The sequence below is a fragment of the Rhinoderma darwinii genome, chromosome 2, assembly GCF_050947455.1.
Source record: "Rhinoderma darwinii isolate aRhiDar2 chromosome 2, aRhiDar2.hap1, whole genome shotgun sequence".
NCBI lineage: Eukaryota > Metazoa > Chordata > Amphibia > Anura > Rhinodermatidae > Rhinoderma > Rhinoderma darwinii.
In genome coordinates, this window is record NC_134688.1 from 421,132,096 (window position 1) to 421,151,347 (window position 19,252).

A 19,252-nucleotide genomic window follows, 5' to 3' on the forward strand; every position below is an offset into this window, starting at 1 on the left:
GATTTGACGGTACATGGCTCCATCCATTCTCCCATTGATGCGGTGAAGTAGTCCTGTGCCCTTAGCAGAGAAACACCCCCAAAACATAATGTTTCCACCTCCATGCTTGACAGTGGGGACGGTGTTCTTTGGGTCATAGCCAGCATTTCTCTTCCTCCAAACACGGCGAGTTGAGTTAATGCCAAAGAGCTCAATTTTAGTCTCATCTGACCACAGCACCTTCTCCCAATCACTCTCAGAATCATCCAGATGTTCATTTGCAAACTTCAGACGGGCCTGTACATGTACGTTCTTGAGCAGGGGGACCTTGCGGACACTGCAGGATTTTAATCCATTACGGCGTAACGTGTTACCAATGGTTTTCTTGGTGACTGTGGTCCCAGCTGCCTTGAGATCATTAGCAAGTTCCCCCCGTGTAGTTTTCGGCTGAGCTCTCAACTTCCTCAGGATCAAGGATACCCCACGAGGTGAGATTTTGCATGGAGCCCCAGATCGATGTCGATTGACAGTCATTTTGTATGTCTTCCATTTTCTTACTATTGCACCAACAGTTGTCTCCTTCTCACCCAGCGTCTTACTTATGGTTTTGTAGCCCATTCCAGCCTTGTGCAGGTCTATGATCTTGTCCCTGACATCCTTAGAAAGCTCTTTGTTCATGCCCATGTTGTAGAGGTTAGAGTCAGACTGATTTATTGAGTCTGTGGACAGGAGTCTTTTATACAGGTGACCATGTAAGACAGCTGTCTTTAATGCAGGCACCAAGTTGATTTGGAGCGTGTAACTGGTCTGGAGGAGGCTGAACTCTTAATGGTTGGTAGGGGATCAAATACTTATTTCTCTGTGCAAAATGCAAATAAATATATATAATTTTGACTATGTGAATTTCAGTTTTTTTTAAAATACAATCTATCTCTCACTGGTAAAATTAACCTAGCCTAAAAATTCTAGACTGTTCATGTCTTTGACAGTGGGCAAACTAACAAAATCAGCAAGGGATCAAATACTTATTTCCTTCACTGTATAATTTGGGATATCCTCCACTATATTATAGATCTGTACAACTAGGAGATAGTATTACGGCCATGTGATCATGTTATTTCATATTACATGTGAACATGAGATACTTTAAGAGATCCCAATACTGGCTGTGAAATTAAGTGTTGATCGATGATATAGCACGCTCAAGGGAAATATATGGGGATGAATGATTGCTACTATGATCGTTTCTCCCTATGCATTTGCATTATTTCGGCAGCATATTATTTCACGTTTGCTTGTTCATCAGTTGATCGCTGCCCTATCTACACAGGACAATGATTGGGAACGAGCATTCGTACGAGCCCGTGTTCAACTGTTCATTGGCCCATGTACAAGAGCATTTAGACTAGGTAAACCATTAAAGGGGTTGCATGAGATAAGAAAAACATGGCTGCTTTCTTCATAGAGGTGTTCATGTCCATGGGCTGTGTCTGGTAGTACAGCTCTGCCCCGTTCATGTTTTTGGAATCTATACAACCCCTTTAAGTCAACTGAGTTTCAAACTCAAGTAAGATCATTTAAAAAATATAAAAATACATTAGATGGATTAAATAAGTCTTTATTATTAGTCTTTATTATTACCAGATGAATGGAAAAAATAGGTGTTCAATTGTTATGGGGGCAATGTGGCTATCACATTTATGGGGGTACCAAGGCTTGCAATGGTGTTATTATTTAAGTATATTATATCTAGTAATAGTTTATGTTTATTCTCTCATTTATTGGCATGTTGGGACTAAAGCTCGACTTGGCATTTAGATTGGTTTCTAATATTCCTAATATAGCTTTCATCTGTGTTGTGGTAGGGCTGACTTCAGATCACTTGGTGACTGCATACTATTTGTATTATTCCAGGATCTTAAGACATTCTGGCAAATTCCACAGCAGCCATTTTGCCAGCCACGGACGGCTGTTGAATTAAAAACATTTTTATAAAACTATATTTTATGTAAATCTATGCTACGGTGTTTCTGATACCAACAGTACCCAAACAAATGCAGAATGTTGGGAGTAGTGATTATCATTATTTTGTATGCAATTAACATATTGTCTATAGACTGAATGATGTTCAGTTTTATAATTATTGGTGACACCGAAGGTTTATACAGATGGTATTCAGGGTACGGCTGGTTTCATCGCATAAGAAATTAAAATAAACGGTGTATTACATAATATACATTGCTCCAAAAAATTAAGGGAACACTTAAATTACATATCGATTCTCGATGAACGAAAGATTCAAGTTGGAAAATCTTCCCTGATATAAATTGTGTAATTTGTTAAGAACAGAATCAAGTATTCATGGTCAATGGAAACCAAAATCATTAACCAATTGACGGCTGTACTCCAAATCAACCCAAAATTGAAAGAAAAAAAATGAAATCACAGACGGATCCAATTTCATTGCGGCAAATCATACTGTGACTCAGTAGTGTGTATGGTCCCCACATGCCTGTATACACTCCCAACAACGTCCGGGAACATTTCTGATACGATGGCATCTCCAGACTCTTTCACTTCTCATCTCTGAAGAGAACAGGGCGCTAATGGTGGACATGCCAATTCTGGTGTTCTCTGGCGAATGGCAATCGAGCTGTATAGAGCTGGTCTGTGAGCGTAGGTCCCACTCCAGGACGTCGGGCCTTCTTGCCACCCTAACGAAGTTCATTTGGTCAGAAACATACACCAGTAGCCCGCTGGAGGTCTTTTTGTAGGGCTCTGACAGTGCTTTACCTGTTCCTTCTTGCATAAAGGAATATATGCTGGTCCTGCTAATGGGTTGATGCCCTTCTACGGCCCTGTTCGACTCTCCTCATGTAACGGCCCATGTTCTGGTATCTGCTCCATGCTCTTGAGACTGTGCTGGGACACACGACAAACCTTCTTGCGACGGCACTAGTGGATCTGCCATACTGGAGGAGTTGGACTACCAATGCAACCTGAATTTGCTGCAGGTACCATCTCATGCTATCAGTAGTGACAAGGACACTAGAGAAATGCAAAACTAGAGAAGAATCAGTCAGGAAGGATAAAGAGGGAGGGATTGTCTGTGGCCACTACTTGCAAAAACATTCCCTTCTTGGGGGTTGTCTTGCTGATGCCTCCACTGCACCTGTTGGCACTTTCATTTGCAAATTGAAATGGATTCACAATGTCTTATACTTCCTAACTGGACAGATTGATATCCCTGAAGTTTAATTGAGTAGGTTTTATACTGTGATGCTTAAATGTTCCCTTAATTTATTTCATAATGATGATATGCAGATAAAGTAGTGCACATATCATATTCCACATACATAGGCAATTAATATAGATTCTCGTTATTGGGGTAACATGGAACTCCTGAGCTCTTATGCAAAATATGTACCAGGGCCGCCAACCATCACACATCTTCAAAAGTACTGCCCTCCCCATATAGGTGAAGGAGACATTTTGCACCCCTTCCGGATTTAGGACCTAGGTGCGACTGCAACCTCTGCACTTTCTATAGTTACGCTCCTAGTTCTTGCACAGTAAGAAGCCAACATTGCAGTGTTATAAAGCTGCCAAAAGTGGTAGGAGCTGGCCTTGATGGCCAGTGTAGGTGAACATGCGACATATTATATATAAATTACACCTATAGTATTTGAATAATAATTGTTCGCATACTTCTGGAATACCTGAAATCAATGTTTTTTATTCTAAAAGTTGTGAAAACTGTCTCAGATTGAATTAATATATTTTAAATATGAGTCGGGACAATAAGCAACTTTTAGCTTCTTAAGGATGCACAGAGATTTTTGGTTTTTTTGCTCCACTGTGTTCTGACAGTCCAAACCTTGTATTTTTTTATTAACATACATTGCATATATTAGACATTTTTTTTTTCAACAGGATGGGTTGTCTTAATCAATAGCGCCATTTGGGTGTAGATATATTTTACCTTTATGTTTTATTTTAAAAAATGTTGCTTTTTATTTTTTTTTGGTCCCACTAGTGGACTTCCTCTGTATTCCAATGCATTGTTGCCTGTCAATAAAATATAGGCATCTGCATATGGCAGTCATGGGAGCTTTCTTAGGTCCCTGCCATATTTAACTGTCCCCTTGCACTACAATGGGAGCCCTTTTAAGGCTTTGCACAAACAAAGCCATAAGATGGCCATATGCAAGTAGCCTTACCCCAACACATCATGATTTCAGGATAGCCCATAGAGAGAACATCTGTGTAAAATCCTGGTGCACTGACAATTATTTTATTACCTGTGCAATTCCAAGAAAATCCTGAAAACATGACCAGTTGGGGGACTTGAGGATCGGAGTTAAAAAACACTAGAAAATATTTATCACTATTATTGTAAGACGCATTTTATAGCAATATCATTTATGAATATAGTTCTTGTGGCATGTTAAAAATGGCACAAACCGCTACGCTATCGCATGACTGGTGTACATGTACATCCATCTTGTTATAGAAGGTTTCTACAAAAACATAGAAATTGATTCTTTACTGTAAGAGCAGTGAGACTATGGAACTCTCTGTCAGAGGAGGTTGTTATGGTAAATTAACTAAAAGAGTTCATGTGTTTCTCGAATGTAATAATGTTACAAGTTTTATGTACTCGATTACTGGAAGTGGGGGGGGGGTTAATCCAGGGATTTATTCTGCCATATTTGAATTGGGAAGGAAATTTTTCCTTACGATGAGGAAAATTGGCTTTTGCCTCATGGGAATTTTTTGTTCCTTCCTCTGGATCAACATTGTTGGATAATCGGTGATGGACTTATGTCTGTTTTCAACCTTACCAACCTTGTTGCTATGTAATTATAAAATGTATGTAAGAGCACATATAGAATAAACATCATTTGAGATAAGAGTTATTGAATTTGTCACTGAAAACAGCCTGGTGCCAGGAGGTGACCATGTGTGACATGCTTAAAACTGTTTCCTATGTGATTAGTTGGAAAACAAAACACGATATTGTCTCACCGAGGGCTTCATGCCAGGGATTCCCTATTCATGCAAAACTAATGAATCAGCTCCGCTATTATCCAGCATCACCAAGCTCACATCTTATCTTTCATTGTCTCACCTCTTCTTCCTCATTGCTCTACTCCCTAAGTAGTGACCTGGTAATCAGAGTAATGGGCTGTCATGCAACATTTACAAAATGCGGTAACCATATAGGCCATTTGTCAAAGGCATTTCCAGCTGCCGACATTTAATACTAAAACAGCAGCTTAAGGCTTTTGTGCCATACAAGCCATATCTGTCATGAGTATTGTAGAAAAATATGGCCATCTTTATTTTCATTTTAAAATAAAATTCACACAATACTTTGTCATTGTGCATGTGTCTGTATCTACATACAGTAAAAGTCAATTTGACCAGAACGCTGCCATATTAACAGATATTCAGGATTATGGGACAGTCATAAAAAAATATAACCTCACATAATGGTAGAGAATCTCAGATATTCACAATGATTATTTCATATATAGAAACCAAATGCATAATGAAATATACGAATTTCCAATAAAAAAAACAAAAACATGTAAATGATACACACGCACACACACACACACAGAGACAAAATTTAATATCACCTGCTTCACATTTAATACAATAAATTCTTAATTCCACACAAAAACTGAATTTTTAATCTCACAATCCCCCATGTCATAATCACAGCGGACCAGAAAGCTCAGCTCTATGTGGCTGTTTGCAGCATTATATTGGGAAGATCACTCTATAGACAGTATATAGATACTGTACGTACTTTGCAATATACAGATAGGGACGCAGCATTCATGCAGACTGCAATGTACATATGTACCGACTTTATATTCTGTAGTCTAATCAAGATTTACAAATAAATTCTTATTCCAGAAGAGCCCAGTGTAAAACCCATGTAGAGTCACGAGTCAGCAGTCTTCATGAAAGGATGGATATATTGAAGTGCTGTATATATGGCTCCTTAAAACACAGTGAAAACATACCCCACTACATATAACCAATGATGTCATGTGCCAACTTCTTAATGATTCCTAATGAGTTCAGTGTGACATTCCAGGCTGTTCCATAATGCCTTACATCCGCCCTTATATAAGGGATAAATTATAGATAACGTCTGCCTGATGGGATTCTCCAGTGTTGAGACTGGCACAGCAAGAGATCATTACAATATCATGGCTGCTGAGATGTAAGTTTCTGTTAGTGGTGTAGAGAGCGGTACGGGACCAGAGATGGGACCAGAGATAGGACACAAATATTATTGGGTACTATATCTGGTACATATAGGCACTTCTCTTTTTTCTGTGTGGTGGGCACCATGGTATGGGTAATACCATTTTAATCTTATTACTGTACTGGTACTACTCTTTTGCCTATACTACTTTATAGGCACTGCATTGTAAAAATATCTGCAAGGTGGCAAAGCTCTGCTGTGAATACTACAATTTAGAACAATGCAGTGGCATCACTAGGTCTAGACCCTCAAAGAACAGAGAACAGGGTTGGTTATAAAGGTGAGCCTATGGTAATAAATGGTGGTGCTATTACACACTCCTGCCCATATTGTCAACCTCTAGTCAATTTTTTTTATTTTTTTGTGGTTATCTCTTTTTTATTTTTGGATATAACAAAATACAGAGACATATGAAAGATATAGGAACAAATTACAAAACTTCGCCATTCTGCGACCGTATATTCCATAACACATTAGCATTAACACCTGAAAAAGAAATTACATTTCTCATAATTTTAATATGTTAATATTCACAATAGAATGGTGCAAAATTTTCAAAGATTTCTGCCTCTGATATTATATACATGAGTCCCCTTCAGTGTAAAGCTTACTTAAAGATCTGAGTAAATATGTCTACACAGTAGTTGTATAACAAAAAAATAAATTAAAATGAATTGACATTAAGCTTAATCAGGCGGTGAAAATCCTATATAAAGGGTTATGTAAACGAATAGAGGCATTAATTTGATATCTATAACAATAATAGAAGGGTTGACCACCTGTTTAGGTGTGTTAGGTTCCAAGACTCCCAGAATCTGAAGAAACTAGCGCTGGTCGAGCCAGTTTCCAAGGGCTCCATTCCACTAGAAATTTTTCATGTGTACCCAAATCCCAACTCAATAGTTCCTCCATTCTGCATACCATGTCAACTTTGGCAATGCATTCAGTAATGGAAGGGGGTCGCTCAGATCTCCAATGTAAAGGTATGAGCAGTTTCGCTGCCATTAGAAGGTGAGTGAGCAGTAATTTCTTTTTGGCATATAAGTGCCTGACGGAAGCCAAATTAAGATCAAAGAATGTGTCAAATCAATCTGTTTCTTGGTAATTGCTCTACAAGATTCAATTGTTGTCCAAAAAGATCGTATGCGAGGACAGAACCACCAGATGTGAGAGAGGGAACCTTTATATGTGTTACATCTCCAGCATCTATCTGATACGGTAAATTTTTTGTAAAAACTCAGGGGTCCTATACCATCTGGTGATTGTTTTATAAGAGTTCTCTTGTACCCGTACACATCTTGAAAAGCCATGTGAGGACCTTAGAATGCAAGAAACTTCTTCAGTAGTAAAATTTTGTTCAAGTTCCTTTTCCCAAGCTTCAACAAAGTTTGGTTTAGAGCGTTCTCTGTTCATGAATACACCAGAATATAATTTAGAGAGTAGTCCCCTTACTGTGTTAGGCAATACAATATTATAATAATTCGTGAACTTTTGTTTAAATAGAGTTTTTAGATAGACCTTTTTGAAAATGAATGGTGTGCAGAAAGGTGGGAACTGGCAAACCCTGAGATGTCAGTAAATCGCGTAAATCCAGTGAAGTTGTGTCCCAGAATGCATCAGATATATTATGGTCTGGCAATTTTTCCCATAAGTCCGGAAGAGGATGCATGGAATCTGTAAAATAAGGCAATAGTTGCAAGGGAGCCAAATAAGAGATCAATCTAGTTGGTGTAAGGGAATTCAAATAATTTTGGCAGACCGAAATCGTCCCTTTGGTAGTAGGGCTCGGTTTAAAAGTACTGTGAAGCCGAACAGCAGAGCACCACAATTGCACTAGTCCATGTTTTCCCATCATGGCCCTCTCTACCACTAGGTCACGTGATTTATCTGTGTGCCTCATCAGGTTCACCCATCTGCTTAAATGGACTGCCCTATAGTAAAGCAGAGGATCAGGTAAACCTATACCTCCCAAGGAGGGTTTTAAAGTCAACAGCCTATAAGGAAGTCTAGGAGCTCTAGTGTTCCATAGAAATTTTGAAAAAATTTGACGAATTGTTTTATAAAATGTTTGTGGGATGAAAATCGGTACTGCTTGAAGGACATATAGCAGCTGGGGAACCTCTAGTCACTTTTGTTGGCATATCCCATTATACTTTATGTAACAGCTATAAGTAGCATCTATTAAGTTTGGCTCAGTCTCAGCCTCTATCGGAACGAAGACAGCAATTTACATCTGAACTCTAGATGACACCTCTTTTTGTACATACCAAGTCTAGATTCAATAGTCCATGTTCCCCCCGGAGGCCCAGAGGTAAAGTCAAATTAATTTTTTTCAGTATTCAACTTGAACTTGACATTTTATTAACCTTGTTAGATGTCAGGAGCCTGGGGAAAATATTTACTTTTTATAAATGATTTTGGAATATTTTTAGTCCTTTTAATGTGTTTCATAGAAAGAAAAAAACTAGTTTGTAAAGATCATGACATATACAGAACAAACTACTTTTTAGAATCATGAATTGAAGGGTTTGTGCGGTTTGTACTTGAAGTGTAACTAAACTTTTAAAAAACTTTTGACATGTCAGAAGTTTTGATCAGTGGGGGTTCAAGCACTGAGACCCCCACCGATATCTAAAACGAAGCTGCAGAAGCCCTCCGATGAGCACTGTGTCGCTTCGTTTCTGATCAGCTTTCTTCAGAAAGCCGAGAAAGCGGTGAACAGGCTCAATAGAAAGTCTATGAGTCAATACACTGCTTACTCAGCTTTTAGAGGAAAGCCCATCAAAAATGCAGCTGCACAGTGCTCACCCAAACGCTTCTGCAGCTTTGCTTTAGCGATCGGTGGGGGTGTCAGTGCTTAGACCCCACTATTCAAAACTTATGATTGTCACTTTGACATGTTAAAAGTTTTTTAAAAGTTTAGTTACACTTTAAGGCCTGATTCACATGAGCGTTGAATACGTCCGTCTGACAGCCGTCACACGGACGCATGTTTTTCAATAGGGCCGTTCACGCGGCCGTTGTTTCAACAGGCCATGTGAATGGTCCATTTAAAAATAGAACCTGTCCTGACCTGCACGGGGCACCTCGGACGTGAAAAATGTCACGTTTTTCACGTCTGAGTTTTCCCCACACTCGTGTGAATCTAGCCTAAGTAAGTGGTTACTACAGAGTAAGGAAAGTCCCAATGGTCAAATACCCCATAATCAGCTGACACCTAAAGGGGGCACAAATCTCAATGTTCAAAGACTCATCATTGGATATACAGTGCTCTGCGAATATATTCAGCCCCTTAGTGTTTTTCATGTTTTCTTAGCATTACAACCTTGAATAAAAATAGATTTTTGGGGGATTTGTACCATTTGATTTACACAACATGTCTACCACTTTGAAGGTGTAAAATATTTTTAACTGTGACACAATCAATCATCAATGTGCATAAGTATTCACCCCCTGAAAGTTAATTTTTTGTGGTGCCACCTTATACTGCAATCACAGATACAGGTGTCTTGGGGAACGTCTCTATTAGCTTAGCACATCTAGCCACTGGGTTTTTTGCCCATTCTTTCAGGCAAAACTGCTCCAACTTCTTCAAGTTAGATGGGCTGCGTTGGTGTGCAACAGTCTTCAAGTCATGCCACAGATTCTCAGGTGGATTCAGGTTTGACTCGGCCATTCCAAGACATTTAAATGTTTCCCCTTAAACCACTCCAGTATAGCTTTAGCAGTATGTTTAGGGTCATTGTCGTGCTGGAAGAAGAATATCCGTCCCAATCTTAAATCTCTGGAATACTGAAAAAGGTTTTTCCTTTAAGATATGTGGGAATGGTGTTCTTGGCGTAATAGGAAGAGTTGGGTTGGCACAAGATGTAGCGTTTCCCATGATGGTCAAAAAGTTCAATCTTAGTCTCACCTGACCAGAATGTTCTTCCATGTGTTTGGCGAACTCAAAATGTGTTTTCTTATGTCTCTCTTTAAGGGTTAACTAAACGTTCAAAAAACTTCTGACATGTCATATCCACCAATCGCTAAAACGAAGCGGCAGAAGTGCTCGTGTGAGCACTCAGCTATTTCGTTTCTGTTCGGCTTTTTCTGGAAATCAATGTAGCGGTGTATGGGCTCAATGGAAAGTCTATGAGCCCATACTCCGCTACATCGGCTTTCCGGAAAAAGCTGAACAGAAACTAAGCTCACAAGCACTTCTGCCGCTTCATTTTAGCAATTGGTGGGGGTCCCAGTGCTTGGACAACCACCAATCAAAACTTCTGACATGTCACTATGACATGTCAGAAGTTTGTTGTACATTTATTTACCCCTTAACCCCTTAATGACCGGGCCTGAAAAGACCTTAATGACCAAGCCAGATTTGTTAAATCTGGTATGTCTGACTTTATCAGAGAATAACTGTGCGAAAGTTTTGAATATCCAAGTAATTATGACATTGTTTTTTCGTCACATGTTGTACTTTATTTTAGTGGTAAAAGTAGACTGATACGATTTGCGGAAATTAATGAAAAAATAGAAAAATTGAAGAAATTTTGTAAAAATTATCATTTTTCCCTATTTTTAACTGCAATATGTCACATATGTACATACATACTGTACAATTTTTTTTATTAAATATATATTTCCATCGCTTTACTCTATTTTGGCAGCACTTTTGAAAAAAAAAATTTTTTTTTGAGCAATTTAGAAGACTTACACGTTTAGTAATGATTTTATACATTTTGAAGTACATTTTGAAGAATTCATGCAAAGCAGGCGTAAAAACATATAATTTCACTTTTTTCATAAAATTATCACTTTGAAGACCGATTTCTTTGTAAAGCGACCATGAGAATGAAGAAATGCACCCCAAAATCTATCACCCTGTTTCTCCTGTTTTCAAAAATGCCCACATTGTGACCCTAATGCGTTGCCTGGACACACGGCAGGGCCCGAAAGGAAGGGAGCAACCGGAGGCATTCAGGTCTCATTTTTGCTTGAAAATGTTTTAGGCCCCACTGTACATTTGGAGAGGTTTTGAACTACCAGAACGATAGAAACTCCCCATAAACGACCCCATTTAGGAAACTAGACACCTTAAGGTATTTATCTAGGGGTGTAGTGAGTATTTTGACCCCACAGTTTTTTGCTAAATTTAATGTATAGCAGGTGAAATGAAAAAAAAACAACACTTTTTATGTAAAAGTATCACTTTGAAGACCGATTTCTTTGTAGAGCGACCATCAGAATGAAGAAACACACCCCAAAATCTATCACCCTGTTTCTCCTGTTTTCAAAAATGGCCACATTGTGACCCTAATGCGTTGCCTGGACACACGGCAGGGCCCGAAAGGAAGGGAGCAACCGGAGGCATTCAGGTCTCATATTTTGCATGAAAATGTTTTAGGCCCCACTGTACATTTGGAGAGGTTTTGAACTACCAGAATGATATAAACTCCCCATAAACGACCCCATTTAGAAAACTAGACCCCTTAAGGTATTTATCTAGGGCTGTAGTGAGTATTTTGACCCCACAGTTTTTTGCTAAATTGAATGCATAGCAGGTGAAATAAAAAAAAAAAAAACTTTTTATATAAAAGTATCACTTTGAAGACCGATTTCTTTGTAAAGCGACCATGAAAATGAAGAAGCACCCCCCAAAATCTATCACCCTGTTTCTCCCGTTTTCAAAAATGCCCCCATTGTGACCCTAATGCCTTGCCTGGACACACGGCAGGGCCCGAAAGGGAGGTAGCGCCCGAAGACTTTCAGGACACACATTTTGCTTGAAAATGTTTCAGGTCCCATTACACATTTATAGAGGCACTGAGCTGCCAAAAAGATAGAAACTCCCCATAAATGACCCCATTTTGAAAACTAGACCGCTTAAGGTATTCATCTAGGTGTGTACTAAGTATTTTGACTTCACAGTTTTCACAGGAATTAATGCAAAGCAGGTGGAAAGAAAATTTTATTTCACTTTTTTTCACAAATGTGTCATTTTAAGGTCAGATTTCTTGTACAGAGGACATGAGAATAAGGAAATGCACCAGAAAATGTATCGCCCTGTTTCTCCTGTGTTCAAAAATATCCCCATTGTGGCCCTAATGTGTTTCCTGGACACACGGCAGGACCCAAAAGGAAGGGAGCACCCGGAGGCTTTCAGGACACACATTTTGCTTTGAAAATGGGAGGATTCTACTTTTCTAGATTGAGAAATAGATGTCCCTAACAGTTTCTACACCCTATGACTATGTCGTGCTAAAAAAGCAGCTGTCCTGAAATCATGTCAGTCCATAGACATTATGTATATCAACCCGCTCTGATATATAGTAAGTTAGAGTGGGAAAATGTATTAAACTGTTGGCGGAAAAAGGCAATATATCCCCCAAAAAAAGGAGGAAGAATGTATCCAGCTATGTGGAAAACTAGAGCATGTTCACAGGATGAAAGAAAATTTGTAGGGCTGTAATGACTTTATTATTCAAAGTGACTGGTCATACAACGTCTCTTTAGCTCCATCAATCCCTATATAAGGGACGAATGTGCCAAGTGACGCGGTACACCATAACAAGCCCCTGCCCGGCAAGGTAGGAACCGCCATGTGCACAAAACAACCAATCACCTGTAGAATATATAAAGGGGCAGTGTCCCACACCGTATGTATAGATACAGTAAAGGACCACTACTCCCCAAATTAATGTCGCTATTTCTAGAAGTATTGTCGGGTGTAAGAGGTCCACCAAAAACCCGAACAAAACTGTAATAAAGCCCATAGTGTATTGATAAGGACAAAACAGGGACTTATGCATAGACCGGGGTTGGAAGGACAAGCGGAACAATAGTATCGTGACTCACTTCGCTGTCCTCGTTTGCTGCCGACCCGACACCGTTTTTTAGGGTATTTTTGGTTAGATGTTGAAGGGATGGGGTGTAAAAAATGTTTTTCAACAAGTCGGTGTACATCCTCTGACTCATGGACTACTTTCTGGTCTGCAGATTGAAATAGGAGATCTTCAATCACTTTCTCCTGAAATTCAAAGAATGTCGCCCTGCCCGCTGATTTTTTGTACAGGACAAATGCGTTCTGCATCGCAACTTGAATTTGTTATAGCCGATGACACACACAGGCTTTTGTCTATCTGCAGAGGCCCCACGTTCTCTAATAGTTGCTGTTGCACTTGAATGGACAGTGCTGATCATGTAGACGTCCTTGCGGTCACGAAATTTTAAAGCCAGCATCTTCTCAATTTGAAAAGCGCATGACTCCCCCTTTCGTAGTTTTTTATCCACAAGTTGACGTGGGAAACCTTTGCGATTCCTGCGTATTGTGCCACAGGCTCCGGTGTTGGCACAATGAAGGGCGCTAAACAATGGCACACTGGTATAAAAACTGTCCGTGTATACATGATACCCCTTGTGTAGGAAAGGGCCAATTAAATCCCACACAATCTTACCAGTGGTACCAATATTTGGAGGGCAGCCTGGTGGATTAAATTCACTGTCTTTACCCTCGTAGATCTTAAATGCACATGTGTAGCCAGTAGTGCTTTCACATAACTTGTAGATCTTTACCCCGTATTTTGCACTTTTTGAGGGTATGAATTGACGGAATGAGAGACGCCCTTTGAAATTTGTGGGATTCCACAACCTGGCATTAGGTGACGAAGGCTTATTGGCAATGTACTGCCTGGCATACAAATTTGTTTCCTGCACAAAATGTTCCAAAACTTGGTCCGTAATAAAAATATTAAAATAATTTAGTGGTGAAAAATTACTGACATTGGGACTTATGCCAGGAGTAGCAATAAAGTCATTTATGGTGGGAGAAAATAAACTCGTGGGTTCCCACACTAAATCGGTTTGGTGGGGTTGTGCAATTTCAGGGGCTGCACTTTGAACGGACGTTGTGGCAACTGCGGCGTCTCCCATATCACTGGTGCTGGGTCTCATGTCCATAGAATCCCTTGAAGCGACACTTTCGCTGTCGCTTTCAAGTAAGGCTGGGTTCACACGACCTATTTTCAGACGTAAACGAGGCATATTATGCCTCGTTTTACGTCTGAAAATAGGGCTACAATACGTCGGCAAACATCTGCCCATTCATTTGAATGGGTTTGCCGACGTACTGTGCAGACAACCTGTAATTTACACGTCGTCGTTTGACAGCTGTCAAACGACGACGCGTAAAAATACAGCCTCGTAAAAAGAAGTGCAGGACACTTCTTTGGACGTTTTTGGAGCCGTTTTCTCATAGACTCCAATGAAAACAGCTCCAAAAACGGACGTAAAAAACGCAGCGAAAACGCAGCGAAAACGCCGCGAAAACCGTGAGTTGCTCAAAAAACGTCTGAAAATCAGGGTCTGTTTTCCCTTGAAAACAGCTCCGTATTTTCAGACGTTTTTGGTCACTACGTGTGCACATACCCTAAAAGCTCAACTTCAGATGCAGAATCCGTATCTGAGCATAGCATCTGATAGGCTTCCTCAACGCTGTATCTTCTGGCAGCCATAATGATATTACAGTCTAAACCGCAAATAATAAATGGAACTAGCGGTTTAAATTTTTTTTTTTATCAACTAAGGCCTCATGTACACGACCGTAAAAACACCCGTTATTGCGGGTCGTAATTACGACCTGCAATAACGGGCTCATAGACTTCTGTTACCCACGGGTACCTTCCCGTTTTCTCACGGGAAGGTGCCCGTGCCGTTAAAAAAATAGAACATGTTCTATTTTACGGGCCGTGCTGCTATACTTTATAATGACAGCACGGCTCGCAAAAGCGTAATTACGAGCACGGTCGTGTGCATGAAGCCTAATCAACTAAGGACACTAAAAGAATGAAACTTTTTTTTTTTTTTATTGTTTTTTTTTAGTTTTTTTTTTTTTCAAACCTAAACCTAAACCCTACGCCTAACACAAACCGTAAACCCAAGCCCAGGACAGCACCCTACGCCGTCTAAGGCCCCATGCACACGAACGTGTTTTTGCGGCCGCAATTGCCCCGAAAATCCACGGGAGAATTGCGGCCCCATTCTTTTCTATGGGGCCATGCACACGACCGTAGTTTTTGCGGTCCTTGCACGGCCCGGGAGCCCGGAACGCAGAAAGAACGGGCATGTCTTATTACGGCCCTGTTCTGCGGTCCGGGCTCATTGAAAACAATGGTGGCGGCCATGTGCATGTCCCGCGATTTGCGGGCGGCCTGCGGCTGACAGTCCGCAGCCGGCCGACCCGAAAATCACGGCCGTGCACACGGCTACGGTCGTGTGCATGAGGCCTAACAGCGTACACGCCGTCTAACAGCGTACCCTAAAAAGAAAGTAGTTTATAGTACGATTTTTAGTATATACAGTAAATATATTTATATTTATATATATATGTATATACTATATACTATAAAATACTGAAAAAAATATTATTTTTTTTAAATAAACTGTGTAAGGGACAAGTGATTTTGTGTGGGGGACACTGACACACTTGTATCTGTTTCTCTCCACAGCTAGAACAGTGAGGAGAAACAGATACATGTTTTTACTTTTATTTTACAGTAGTGATCACTATCATTGGATCTCATAGTGATCACAAAAGATCAGGAACCAATACTATTGGCTCCTGATCACTGCTCTAAGAACAGAGCTGCTAGCAACAGCTCGTTCTTAGAGCAGGAGCTGTCATTTAGACACTCCCGGCGGCTCTGTACGCAGTAACAGCATGTGACCGCTGTGATTGGCTGTCACAGTGGTCACGTGCTGTTACGACGAAATCGGCAGGTCCTGATGGCTGCACTAAGAACCGGACCTGTTACTTACAGCCGGTTTTTAGTGCAGATGTCACCAGGGTGCCGTTAAACCCACTCATCTACAGCGACGCCAAAAGGCGTCGCTGTAGACTGAGTACATGCACCGCCTGACGTCAAAAGACGGTGGGCGGTCGTTAAGGGGTTAAAGAAAGACATAAGAAAACACATTTTGAATTCACCAAACACATGGAGGAACATTTTCTGGTCAGATGAGACTAAGACTTTTTGGCCATTATGGGAAACGCTACGTCTGGCGCCAATCACATGTTAGAAGTTTGTTGAACATTTAGTTACCGTTTAAGCAATGGCTTTTTGCTGGCCACTCTTCCATAAATCCCCACTCTGTGGTGTATACGGTTTATGGTGGTCCTATGGACAGATACTTCCATCTCCACTGTGGATCTTTGGAGCTCCTTCAGTGTTATTGTTGGTCTTTGTTGAATCTCTAAACAATGCCCCCCATGTGAGTTTTGGTGGGTGGCCTTCTCTTGTCAGGTTTGAGTTGTGTTGCAGCGGCATTGGTTGCCATGGGATACTATACTTGGTAGTGTAGGGACCCACTTGAAAGACGTCGCTTTGAAGTGGCAAATGGGTATATACAGTTTGATCAAAATGTTTACTAAGAACCTCATGTTCTTAGTAAACACTGCAATAGATCAAGTATAGAAAGTGGATGTGCGGTCAAGGTTTTCTTTTCTCCCTTGTGAATTATTTAACTAATTATGTGATTTCTGAAGTTATTTGGTTTGACTAGACCTTATTTAGAGGTTTCATAGCGAACGGGGGAAATACATATGCAGTCACAAGTTTTCAGTTTTTAGTTTTTGTTTTTTTGTTTTTAATTAAACAAGGTATTTTTTTATATTCACTGTAACAGTTTGGACTATTTTGTCAGGTCCATTAAATAAAATGTAAATGCGTTGTGATGCAACAAAACAGTAAAATCACCAAGTGGGGGTTGCAAAGTTTTGCAAGGCACTATAGATTCAGATACATATTGTAGATATAGGGGATGCATCATTGCAAATTAGGCAATTATTTTTACATTCTTTGTATGGTGGCTCAGTGGTTAGCACTATTGTCTTGCAACACTGTGGGGTCCTGGGTTCAAATCCAACCAAGTACAATGTCTGCATGGAGTTTGTAAGTTCTCCCTGTGTTGGCATGGGTTACCTCTGGGTACCCTGGTTTCCTCCCTTACTGCAAAAATATACCAATAGGGAACTTAGATTGTGAGCTCCAATGGGACAGTAAGTAGCAGTGCAGAATATGTTTGCTCTATATAAGTAACAGAAATAAATATTATGAACATTCTGAATACCACATATGGTATCCATGCTTTTAGGAATGCTGCTGAATATTAATGATATATTGTTTTTAAAAATTATCCTCTTGTTCTCCTAACAGGTTTTCTATCCAATCAGAATTTAATAATGCAAGATCAGCCAAGCATGACTTTTACTTCAGGATCTCTAGACAGTGAGTGTTCTCCCACTAACCAAACAGATGAGGCTATACAGGATCACACAAATTCATTGACATCTTGTCTACCCATGGTAAGTAGAAATCAGTTGTGGCTAAAGAAAAATATTATATTTGGGTAATTCTTAGCTACCATATATATTGGATGCTTTTTTTTTAGTCTACGATCATTGCTTCCAGCTTAGCGCATAGTCTAATGGGAGTCTGAGGCTTTATCAGAACTCAAACTGCTGTTGTCCCCTCATGATATATATATATATATATATATATATATATATATATATATATATATATATATATATATATATAAACAAGTAACTTGAGCAGCACAGTGACCGAAGCGCATTGAGGCGGGTGCAGAGCGTCATGAGGAGTGACATCTCCCCGGGATCAACACAAGAAATGGACGAGGAAGCAGCACTCACATCTAGGTGCAACGTTTCACCCTCACATTGAGGGCATTGAAGATGAATAAAAGTTTTTGGATATTTTTGGAGTGCTGCAGTGTATTATAAGTCTCAATTAGTCATCAATTAGTCATAATATTCCTCCATAATACACATTCATTTGGTAAGTATGAGGCAAAGGTTGGGAAAATGGTTTGGAAAGCACCAATTTTTACATGCAATTGGATTTTTTTTTGTCACAGGACAAAAGTACTATTGGCTATACAGGTTTCACCTCTAGGGAAATCCCAAAGGTATTATTAGCTAACCTATGGCAGCAAGAAGAAAGTGTACATACACAAATATTTCTGGGCTTATTGTAACATTCAATAATATACGGAAACCACATTTGAAGCTCCAGTATTTTTGAAAAGTACCATCCACCTGCTGTGCCATCCTGGAAGTTTACCTTGGTTAACATTGTTAATGGGGGTCCCATATAATAGTAGTTGTTCTATACAGTCATAAACAATACAGGAACATTAAAAAAACTGCATGAATAATAAATAATCTGTGTGGCTACAGGAAATTCAAATCCTCTATCCTTGCATCAGTCGCTGCTTACTGCAGATACAAGCTGTCCTAAATACAGCGTTACCAATATAGTATTCCGGGCAAGTTGATACATTTCCATTTATATCACACAGTTTAAATATAATGTAAAGTTACGGTGCACTTTGCTATATAATAAGTATGTGCCCCTTAAAGACAATAAGTAGAACTGCTGACCATGAACGTCGGGTCAGTATGTTCACTGGCTCCCCAATATACATGCAGGTTCAGTATGTTCGATATGTTGTTTCAGGGAGACATTCAATTACCAGATCAGGGGTGGGACGAAGCTTAGGCAGGGTAGGCAGTCACTTAAGGTGCAATTGAGAAGGTGGGAAATAATTCTACCTTTACATTATTTTGCCACTCAGTATTTTCCAGTATAAATTAGAACGCTATGGATTGGTGAGGAGAGGTGCAACAGGGGACAATTAAAGGGATGATGTCAATCCAACAATTATGATGCTGAACTTTAGGGACTATTCTTAAACCGCCTCCTTGCGCAACGACAGAGCTTGTCCTGCCCATGTGCCAGATACAGTGTTAGGCAAAGAAGAGAGTGGGCCACACTGTAAAACAGAAAATGGACCCCTCATTATGGTGCCAGGATTTGCCACCCAGGACAGAAGGCCCTGGCATTTGTTTCCCCTCCACACCCTTTCCATAAACCTTCAGCCAATTTTCCAATTCCGTGTTTGCTTATGATACATTTTCTC

General features: G+C 39.9%; 1 protein-coding gene across 1 annotated transcript in view; it reads left to right on the plus strand.

The window, feature by feature from the left end:
• Positions 1-19,252, plus strand: part of FOXN1 (forkhead box N1) — a 73,858-nt gene that overhangs the window by 23,256 nt on the left and 31,350 nt on the right. Inside the window, exon 2 of the mRNA XM_075850851.1 lies at positions 17,464-17,612. Coding sequence (XP_075706966.1) covers positions 17,464-17,612 — 149 coding nt within the window. The remainder of the gene's footprint in view (positions 1-17,463; positions 17,613-19,252) is intronic.